Consider the following 11,532-nt stretch of genomic DNA (forward strand, 5'->3'; position numbering starts at 1 on the left):
CCAATTATTTATGGTTTATTCTTACAAGATGACTACAGGAGCTGCTCCGCTGTTTTTCGTTAAAAACCAAACATCCAGTTAATAGGAATAGTCACTCCACTCGACGATTTTGTAATATAAGTTCGCAGTCTTCTACGCCATCGCTTCGGTTGGCATTAGCCACCAAACCAAAGTTGAAGCCGAGGACAGGTTCACATCGAGTGTTTGGTTTAAAGAATTAATCCATTCTAAATAAAATGGTGTATCATTAGTCAATTCTATAAATTCAATGGAATAGACTTATTCCTCATATTATAACTAATTATTATTAGCCTATAAGGATTGAAATGGTGGTGTATCAATTTATTTCATTCCACAAATCAAACAAGTGAGGAGTAAAAAGATGATAGACTACTTCATTTCTCAAACCAAACATGCTGATAATCTATTACCTATCATGAAAAATAGGCGCTTCAGCAGTCAAGACATTATCGATCCATCTGGTACAATGATTCCACATTCTCTTTTTATGCAGCGGAAACTTTTTTTAATAAAAAAACTGATATGAACAGAGATTTCTGACTTACATGGATGAGCAAAAGCACTGATATGAACTGAGATTTCTGACTTACATGGATGAGCAAAAGCACAAGACGACATCAAATATGGCAAGTGCCAAAGCTTTGAACTGTAAAATCTTGTGGCCCGTCCATGATGGTACAGAAAAAGCCTAGTGTGGTGGTTGTTGGTGATTTAAAAGGAAAAAATCGTTCTGCAAATACAACATCATTGGAACACCAATCAGCTAGTTACATCCAAGATGAACAAAGAATCATGGCCCCCATGCTCAAGTAGCTGAAAATAAACAACCACCAATACACTGAGACAAAACCCTGTAAAGCAGCAACAGCTAGTATTTTTTTCGACGGGGCAGAACCTGATCAATCAAAACTGAGACCTGAAGTATCTTAACATACAATGCAAAGCAGACTGCGAAAGTCCTCATGTGCTCTTCTCAGCAATTGTTTTAGCAGAATTACTCTCCTACGGTCATTCCGAAACCAAACTTGTAGTTCTTCTTACAATGGTCAATCTGCAACGTGAAATTGCAATGTTGATAAAATATTCCAAAAAACCTTAGGGCCCGTTTGTTTCCCTTGATTTTGAGGAATTGAAATCTAACTAATGGAGTAGGCTATTTTTTAGAATATGACACTCTATAACTTTCCAAAGTTTATATATAAGCATATCCCAAATTCATGGGGTGAGAGATGAAAATTGATTCTATAGATTTACAATGCTACTTTTCTAATGTACAACTTATAGCACTCTTCTACTTACTTCTTTACTCTCATATGATTTTGGATAATATACAAATAAATTGCATATACAAATGTATTAACTTAATTAGTTTGTGTCTAAATTATGATTATTAGAATGAAATTCAATTCCAACCAAACAAAAGGAGCATTGGGGTATTTAATATTCAAAGAGTACAGTGGGGAAAAGAAACCGTGTCTCCTGGAACTGATTATAACCCATGCTTACCTCAGCAGATAGAAGAAAGTTGACACCCATGTTCAACCTCTCCTCCAGATATGCCGCAACAACACCATTCGAGTCAATTTTGCCTCTTAGACGGCACTGCAACAGAATTCATTTCCAGAAGAATATTCATTTATACAGATAAAAATGGTGAAGAGATACATTACTTGGAGCTCAATAGCTGATGCAATGCTATCTAAAATGTAAAACGTCTAAAAACACTGACCTGCCTAAGCAAGTAATCGTAACCAAAGCTGGAAGTTACGTCTCTTGACATATGGTTATACATGAAATCAGACGCAAGGGAAACCTGCAAATAAGGGTAACCAAATGAGACGCAAGGGAAACCTGCAAATAAGGGTAACCATAGAATAAACCAACACAGCATGTGAAAGCATACTGCTGTCATGGTGAAAGTCAACCTTCTCAGAAATCTTCTGGACATAACTTAAGGCAACTATTCCAGTGCTTGCGACCTGTAGAGTGCCCACCTGAAATGTTTATACAGAAAATAGTGATTGTGTTGCATTCTTAGAAGGTAGAACAAAAGGTGCACTTAAGGAAGCCATTCAAGTAGATCTCTGTGAGCTGAACAATGATAAGATGATGCTCTTATGCTTGTTCCTTGATGATGTTGAGTTCCACTTTCCAACTAATTCACTGCCAAGCTAAAGGGGGAAGGTGGGAATTAAGGTAATCTACTCATCCTTTCTCACTAAGCCTGTGATGCTACGATGTAAGCTAGTCCATGTTTGTAACTCTGTGTCAAGTCGTCACGCCCCACCATCGATCATAGTTCAGATAGGCAAGAACTCAGGTCCTTTACATCTGACACTGCTGGCATGAAGGCCGCAGGACATGGAACAGCAGCATCAACACAGGTGGCCCAGCAGCACAGGTGCGGCGCGATCACCTTGGACCACAAATCATTACTTTGATAGTTTGTTTCAGGTATGCTAGTAGATAGAAGTTAATTGGTTACTTCCTAAGGTTGTCTCCAGCAGCTTACCCATCTTATCTCACATCTCATCTCCTATTTCAAAACTCACTCTGTGAACAGTGCAGCTACAGTGGAAAACAGTGTTTTGCACGGCCATATGCACACTCTGCTGGAGATAACCCTAGTAGGGTTATTGGGTGGCTGGTCTATAGAGGTAGCTGTAGGCATCTTGTGTCGCAGACAAGAAAGAAGGCTAGGTCCTCTTCTTGTACGATATCACCCCCCCCCAGCAGAGATCATATCAAACACCATTACACCGATCACAATGTTGACATTAAAAGGGAACGCTCATCATGCCGTTGCACCTTCTGGTGTTCAGCAACATGATGACATTAAAAAAAGTGACTTTTGCACTCCTATTAAACATGTAATTTCGATAAAAGGCCTCTAGTTGTTTCTAACGGAAACTTCAAAGATCTCACAAACTTTTGACAAAAAGGCAGAACCGCAGCAGTGCAGCTGCAGCACAGACGAACTAGTCACTAGTGCAAACAAGAACATATGGGGAAAATGAAGCTAGGTGCTTTATAACTTAAGTCAATTTGAACATAATATAACCAGTTCAGCCCTTGTTGCAAAATTAATAGCCAGGCTGCAAATCCTTATACCAATATCAAGGTCAACTTGTACAACAAGCAAAACAACAAGGGATTCACTAGCTCCATACCATTTTGTCCGTGTTATAGCGACAGGCAAAACCAATTCCAGACTTCCTTTGGTGACCAAGCCAGAACATTTCAGTTCCCATTGATAGGTTCGGAGTAACACTCTGAAAAGTACGGTTTCATTGTCAGAAAAAGCTTAAATAATGGCCATCAATCTTTATAGCCAGAATAAGCCAAACTAATAACATATAGGAAATGGACATCATTCTAAAGGATGAGGACATCAATTCGCCTGCTCCAATTCAATACAGAGGAAACTCAGATATAAAGAATTACTTACTGAACATAAGAGCATAGCACTTAGCAAAGTACAAAATGCAAGAGCCAAGCACATGTTGTTAACTGCACTAGCAATCTAGCATAACCTAAATGCAACAGGAAATGCACAAATTTCACTGCTTATATTGAATTTGGCATTGAAGCAAGCAACTCAGATGTCATATCTACACATCCTGTAGTCAAATATAATTTGTTTCCAAAACTAAAAGCTTAAACACCCATAGCGGAGACTAAATTGATCCTTAGCATATCCACATCAACAAGGTAGTAAGATAATTAATTAATGGCAGTTAAGCAATCAAACAGTAAACACTTGAGGGCAAAGATATATGCAACTCAAACAGATATCAAGAAACACAAATATGAACAGAGGACATAACCAAGTCTACTGAATTTTACATGGCATTAAACTACCAAATGAGTCATTTCCCCCATCTTTCTACAGCAACGCATAAACATTAAGATGTAAGTTGAAACTTAGAAAGTAAAGTGCATTGCTAAAGTTTTTACCTGAATATAATTTGCACCATAGAATGCATTGTTCCCTATTTGGAATTGTGCTCGATAGTCACTTCCCTGTACAAATAAGTGAAGTGTTGATTCAAGGAACTAATAAATGTATGATAAAAACTACTCCTAGAAGCAAAGTAAAAGTTTGCCTATTACAGATGCTAATAAAAAATAATCATTTACGTTCAAAAAAAACTAATCATGAAAGTTTGGAAAACTACAATTGACTGACTTGTCAGAAACGTCAACCTTGTAGTCAAAGTTAAACATTCCTTGTGAGTAATGTGCCTCTTGGGTAAGCTGGGAAGAGAACAACCATCAGTAGAATAAGGAAAGCAAAGTATCAACGAAGGAAAGGATGAACCACTGAACCTAAACTCTTTGATCCATCTACCTGTGCATTTACTTTCAGCATCAGATTGTCTGTCAAATCACATTTCACGCGAGCATTAAGCCTTCCATCTGTCATCACCCTTCCAATGAGCATTAACTACACATAGTTTCATGCACAGAAGCAGATGAGTTAAGAAATAAATCATTATGGAAGATGCCACAATAACAACGGGTGACATGGAAACAAACCTTTGGATCTAAAAAATTGGCACCAAATTCATAATGAGCAGTTGGAACTTTAATAGTTTCAGACCCCTGGGCTGGAACTTCTAAGGAGCCCATAAAAACGCTGTGGAAGATGTTGTTAGGATATACTCGGGAAAATATAACATAAGATATTTGCTAACATTTATGTAATGATCTTAGTGGGCAGGCCTGGTGCAGTGGTGAGAGCTGTCTCACTGAATCACCAGGTCACGGGTTCGAAGCAGCCTCTCCGCAATTGCGGGGGGATACTTGGTTCAGTTTATCCCTTCCCCAGGCCACACTCATGTGGGAGCCTCTGGCCCTGGGTCTGCCCTTATGTAATGATCTTACCTGTGGCTAAGAGAAAACTTTTGATTCAACCCTTTTGTGAAGTCAAACCTCAATCCTTCAAAAAGTTCAGGCTTCAAAGACACTACAAAAGGAGCATGTCATCTGTCAGCAGAGATCACGAAAGTAATACTAAGGTCCTGTTTGTTTCAGATTATAATCTCTCTAGATTATATAATCCAGCACAAATAATCTAATAGTTAAACAAACACATAGATTATGAGTTCAGATTATATAATCTAAACTTCAGATTATGATAATCTCATAATCTCCTCAAGACTAGCTTATTTGAGATTATTTTGGCAAAAGACCTACTACCCATGGTAATGTAAATAGAAATTACAATATATGACATCCTTTTTTTCTCACCTTAAATAAGCAATAAGGGTATTGTTGTCTTTGTGAATAATCTACATTTGTATAATCTAAACTACCAAACAACTACATATATATTATAATATATCTAGATTATAATCTGGATTATATAATTTAGATTATAATTCAGATTATATAATCTATAAGCTGAAACAAACAGGCCCTAAAGTTATACAGTAGTGTGCATGCACCAAAAAACAGAACATCAATTGGACCATTTAGGTTTGCTATTGCTTTGGTCATACACAAAAAATAATAAACTACACAGAGCATATATCCCTCACCCCCAGTTAATTGAAAGGGAACTCAACAAGTGGATAAAAATTTCAAAATGACATTCTATTATTGTAATCTAAATTTTGAACATTACTACAGTTCAATCATTCTATTCAACCATAACATTTGTCTTCCAGTACTTCTCATCTCTTTCTGATAGAACAATATTTGATGGAGACTACTTAAACAGTTGAACTTGACTAAGGCTATGAAAGAAATGCTGAAGATTTTATTGGAGCTGGAAAAAAACAGAAAGGCAGCTTATGGGATCAAACTATATTTATAGTCATTTGTCAGTTATCAAAGTATACTGAGCAATGCCCATTGCCAAATATTTATAAGGTAGGAGTAGGAACCAAGCAAGTTGTCATGCACATCAAAACCTATAAGAAGTCTGAAAAGATCTTAGGCACTAAAGATGTGCATAAAAGCTCATGGGTAAGAACTAAAGAGCAAAGCAGTTTGCACATGGACACAAGAAAACAGATTACCCCTTCGCCTAAATTGTGTTTTCTATAACCAGCTAACTAATAATAGAATGCCATTCCCTTAGTATATTAAAACTTAAAAGGTCATATCAAGTATCAAACTAAATGAGAATGGGCTCGTAGCTGGGTAACATGGCATGTGAGGTAAGCTGCTCACTTGAGTTCAAATCATCAGGATTGTTTGAAAGGTGTTTCATCGTGGCATGCCCCCATAACAATTTCTAGATCAGCCTCTAGGATTTTTGCGCCAAAACTCGGGTTGAATCTTCGATACTCAGGATTGTTTGATGGGTGTCTCATCATGGCATGCCGCCAAATTAATTTCCAGATAAACCTCCAGCGCCTTTGGGCCATGATGGGACAGCAACGGGCCCGTATTTCAAACCAGGGCTTCGTGAACCTCTCCAGCAGGTATATGTGTGCATAGGGTCGATCTAGTGTACGTCTTAAGGGCAATAATTGATGTACATGTGGGATGTATGGAATGTGTTAAGATGTGTGTTCAGATACTACAATTTGTGCCATGAGTGGAGGCCTAAAGAAGCATCAAGAATATTTTCTTACAATTTATGGAATGTGCATAAAAAACATGGGCAGTGAGCTGGTAAACTGAATAAACAAGTCATAAGTCATCTGGATAGAGGCACAATGCATATGAATAATTGGTATTTGTGACAAGATATCAATGTTAAAGAAATAATTAAACAAATACCAAATCCTAGAGACAGCAAGTGTAGTGGAATCAAATGCTTTAGAGCAAAAACTACATCTGCAGTATCAGTTAATGTGCTGCACTGTGGGCACTGTGTGCAAAAGATACTTGTGTCATACACAAATGGCCAAGCAATTCCTAAGACACATCTATCAATGCTGTGTAATAATGACAATCAACTAAGCACCATAATTTTCAGATCCAACTATGAACCCCCGTAAAACTAAAGCAGCAGCCTAGAACTTGATCCATATCGAGAAATTCAATCTCCGTCGACCAACCAATTCTACCACGGGTCTCACCAACCACGTGGCAGCGCATACCGAGTGAAAACTACACAATGCCGCAGCACTGCACACGCACTAGCTGGTTATGGAGTTAAAACTGGACGGGTAAGGGGACAAACTGAGAGCCTCGCGCTGGATCTCCTCGAAGGGCACGGGGCAGAGGAGGTTGAGGTAGTCCACCTTCTCCTCCTTCTTCTCCTCTCCCACTGACGTCTGCGGGAGGATCCCGGCGAGCCCGGGGCCATAGGGCGGCGCGCCCTCCTGGGGTAGCGCTGAGTGAGGAGAAGGTGGCGCTGCTGCGGAGGCAACAGATCCCATGGCGATGGCGTAACCCTATGTCGGGGTTCTGGGGTTTGGGTTTGGGGCGCTCTGGCTTCGTCTCGTCCCCCACCTCGCGACGCTGAGGCGGCCGGAATTTTTCACCAAACCCTTTCACTTCTACGGCAGACTGCAATATGTCTGGTGGTTTGGGAGGAGAATGCGTTCGTTTGTTTAGGAATTAGGACATACCTGTCAAAGCGGGACGAAATGCTTGTCAGCTACTTCGATTCTTAGTTAGCTCGGTTTGGCTCGAATCCACCCGTATGAATTTTTTTATAAACTGAGCTTACATTCTAAGCCACATTTCAATCTCATCGGATAAACTTTAGCTTCCCGCTAAACTTTAGCCATATGAATTAAAGTGCTAAAGTTTAGCTTATTAAGGTTTTTGAACTACTCTAACAAAATTTAGCATATTGGAACAAAAAAGACACTCATGCCCCTAATGCAGAGAGAGAATGAGATTAGATGGTATCAAAATGGGGTTCACTGGCCCACGTTTAACTACTTTTAGCACCCCTTGAGCAGCTTATAAGATAATGAGTGCTAAATTTTATCACACCACTATTAGCTCTCATGTTTAGATCATCAAATGGCTAAAAACAGCTAAAAAAGCTGCTAAAGTTTATCTCTTGAGATTAAAACAGGGCTAACTCGGTTCGTTAACGAACACGCTATCACATTTTAGCAAATAAAACTATATGCATATCATTTATGTAACAATTAATAAATATGTTATAGGTTTGTGTGGTGTCTAATAACTATGAGTTAAATTAATGATTGATGAATTGTGTACGTGTACATTTTAATAGACACTAACTCTAACTCTCCCAACCCTTTTAAGCACGCATCACCCAACCAAACGACTAGCCATCGTTCACTCCGCCCATCCGTCAAACAATATTTTTTGTTAAATGTTATATTTATTTATGATGTATTGTAATTGGGTATCGTGTTGGTGTTAATATCATATAAAATAAAATATGGTCATGTTTTTTGTCGGGAATGGAGACCCATTAGAGACCCGATACTAGAATAGGAATGGGGATGAGATGAATCATATACCCATGGTGGGTATGGGGATGGAGATATGTATAATTTCATAGGAATGAGTATGGGATGTCTAAACCTGATGCATTGACATTTCCAGTTCAGGAACCGTCATATGGAACCATTTCGACAAGGGATACTTAATTTGTATAAGTTTTGATAGTCTGGAATCATTCCTAGACTTAATTTCGGTTAGGTCGCGTCTGCGACCATGGGCAGGGGCAGCAGATTGGGGAGGAAGAACAAGGCGAAGATCGAGAAGACGAACGGGACGTTTGACGACGACGAAAACGATGGTGCGTGCATGCTATGAAACGTTCTCATGCCTCGTGCAATAGCATTGCGCGGGTCGATGTCGAGGTTGGTGTCAGACGAATACGGGAAGAAGACGCCTGCTCCCACGCCCTATGGCAAGAATAGGATGGCGCAGAGGCGGAGGCATGAGAGGAGAGAGAAACGAAGCAGGATGGTGTCTGCGTTTCGACCCCGGGGGGTCCCTGGACCGACGAGTAAATTGTCGCCGCGTGTCCCAGCCCAGATGGGTCGGCGCGAGACGGAGCACGGAGGGGGGAAACAAGGAGACAGGCGTAAAGGGGAAACCCGCGGCCTTCGTGTTTGTCCTGCGCCCAGGTCGGGTGCGCTTGCAGTAGGGGGTTACAAGCGTCCGCGTGGGAGGGAGCGAGAGGCCTGCACGCGCCGTCCCGTCCTCCCCGCGTGGCCAACCTCCCCGTAAGAGAGCCCTGGACCTTCCTTTTATAGGCGTAAGGAGAGGGTCCAGGTGTACAATGGGGAGTGTAGCAATGTGCTAACGTGTCTAGCAGAGAGGAGCTAGCGCCCTAAGTACATGCCGTCGTGGCAGCCGGAGAGGTCTTGGCACCCTGTTCATGTGATGTCGTGGTCGTCGGAGGAGCGCTGGAGCCTTGCGGAAGGACAGCTGTCGGGGCTGTCGAGTCCTTGCTGACGTCTCCTTGCTTCCGTAAGGGGCTGAGAGCCGCCGCCGTCATGGAGCACGCGGGGCGCCATCATTACTTGTTTACTGGGGCGAGCCAGATGGGACGCCGGTCTTGTTCCCCATAGCCTGAGCTAGATAGGGGTAGGGTAATGATGGCCCCCCTGTGACGTGGTCGGTCCGAGCCCTGGGTCGGGCGAGGCGGAGGCTCCTCCGAGGTCGAGGTCGAGTCTGTCTTCCGAGGTCGAGGTCGAGTCCGAGCCCCGGGTCGGGCGAGGCGGAGACCGTCGGCTGAGGCCAGGGCTGAGTCCGAGCCTTGGGTGAAAGTCGCCTAGAGGGGGGTGAATAGGGCGAAACTGAAATTCTCAAAAATAATCACAACTACAAGCCGGGTTAGCGTTAGAAATATAATAGAGTGCGCGAGAGAGGGTGCAAAACAAATCGCAAGCGAATAGTGAAGTGAGACACGCGGATTTGTTTTACCGAGGTTCGGTTCTCTCAAACCTACTCCCCGTTGAGGAGGCCACAAAAGGCCGGGTCTTTTTCAACCCTTTCCCTCTCTCAAACGGTCCCTCGGACTGAGTGAGCTTCTCTTCTCAAATCAACCCGGGAATAAAACTTCCCCGCAAGGACCACCACACAATTGGTGTCTCTTGCCTTGGTTACAAATGAGTTTATGATCACAAGAACAAATGAGAAAGAAAGAAGCAATCCAAGCGCAAGAGCTCAAAAGAACACGGCAAATCTCTCTCGCTAATCACTAAAGCCTTGTGTGGAATTGGAGAGGATTTGATCACTTGAGTGTGTCTAGAATTGAATGCCTAGCTCTTGTAAGTGGTTGAGAAGTGGAAAACTTGGATGTCTTGAATGTGGGGTGGTTGGGGGTATTTATAGCCCCAACCACCAAACTAGCCGTTTGGTGGAGGCTGTCTGTTCGATGGTGCACCGGACAGTCCGGTGCGCCAGCCACGTCACCAAAGCCGTTGGGTTCCGACCGTTGGAGCTCTGACTTCTAGGCCCGCCTGGATGTCCGGTGGCGCACCGGACATGTACTGTAGAGTGTCCGGTGCGCCAGCATGGGCGTGCCTGACCACTGCGCGCTGGCGCGCATTAAATGCACCGCAGGTAGCCGTTGGCGCCTGAAGTAATCGTTGTCCCGCTGTTGCACCGGACAGTCCGGTGTACACCGGACAGTCCGGTGAATTATAGCGAAGCAGCCCAAATGAATTCCTGAGGCTGGCGAGTTCCTGAGGCCGCTCTCCTTTGAAGCACCGGACAGTCCGGTGTACACCGGATAGTCCGGTGAATTATAGCGGAGTCGCCTCTGGATTTTCCCGAAGGTGACGAGTTTGAGTTTGGAGTCCTCTGGTGCACCGGACATGTCCGGTGGTGCACCGGACAGTCCGGTGCGCCAGACCAGAGGTGCCTTCGGTTGTCCCTTTGCTCTTTTGTCGAACCCAATACTTGGTCTTTTTATTGGCTGAGTGTGAACCTTTGGCACCTGTATAACTTATACACTAGAGCAAACTAGTTAGTCCAATTATTTGTGTTGGGCAATTCAACCACCAAAATTATTTAGGAACTAGGTGTAAGCCTAATTCCCTTTCAATCTCCCCCTTTTTGGTGATTGATGCCAACACAAACCAAAGCAAATATAGAAGTGCATAATTGAACTAGTTTGCATAATGTAAGTGCAAAGGTTGCTTGGAATTGAGCCAATAAATATCACTTACTAGATATGCATGGATTGTTTCTTTATTTTTAACATTTTGGATCACGCTTGCACCACAAGTTTTGTTTTTGCAAATTCTTTTGTAAATTCTTTTCAAAGTCATTTTGCAAGATAGTCAAAGGTAAATGAGTAAGATTTTTGCGAAGCATTTTCAAGTTTGAAATTTTCTCCCTTTGTTTTAAAATGCTTTTCCTTGACTAAAACAAAAACTCCCCCTTAATCAATTCTCCTCTTAGTGTTCAAGAGGGTTTTAAGATATAAAGTTTTGAAAATATTACTTGCTCCCCCTTTTGAACACAAAGAGATACCAATTTGAAATTTACCAATTGAAAATCATTACCAAAAAGATTAGGATGGTGGTGCGGTCCTTTTGCTTTGGGCTCATATTTTCTCCCCCTTTGGCATGAATCGCCAAAAACGGAATCATTAGAGCCCAT

General features: G+C 42.0%; 1 protein-coding gene across 12 annotated transcripts; it reads right to left on the reverse strand.

Moving 5' to 3' along the window:
* Positions 1-480: 480 nt before the first annotated feature.
* On the reverse strand, positions 481-7,544 carry LOC100282275 (mitochondrial import receptor subunit TOM40). Of its 12 annotated transcripts, none has more exons than XR_002264758.2 (12): positions 7,163-7,539; positions 4,909-4,990; positions 4,561-4,660; positions 4,373-4,468; positions 4,228-4,278; positions 3,979-4,044; positions 3,192-3,293; positions 1,947-2,015; positions 1,751-1,834; positions 1,528-1,623; positions 957-1,072; positions 481-751 (listed from the first exon to the last, which is right to left on the reverse strand). XR_002264758.2 is itself a non-coding variant. In NM_001155187.2 (11 exons), exons 1-11 carry the CDS (start codon positions 7,359-7,361, stop codon positions 1,016-1,018), a joined length of 1,002 nt encoding a protein of 333 aa, NP_001148659.1. In that variant the 5' UTR covers positions 7,362-7,544; the 3' UTR covers positions 510-1,015. The 12 variants fall into 12 exon arrangements, 3 of the variants coding, with proteins under 3 accessions (NP_001148659.1, XP_020399249.1, XP_008658595.1); XR_004852465.1 differs by having other exon boundaries at positions 1,751-1,872; XR_004852467.1 differs by having other exon boundaries at positions 1,925-2,015.
* Between the last annotated feature and the right edge of the window lie 3,988 nt (positions 7,545-11,532).

Source organism: Zea mays, chromosome 9, assembly GCF_902167145.1.
Source record: "Zea mays cultivar B73 chromosome 9, Zm-B73-REFERENCE-NAM-5.0, whole genome shotgun sequence".
Lineage (NCBI taxonomy): Eukaryota > Viridiplantae > Streptophyta > Magnoliopsida > Poales > Poaceae > Zea > Zea mays.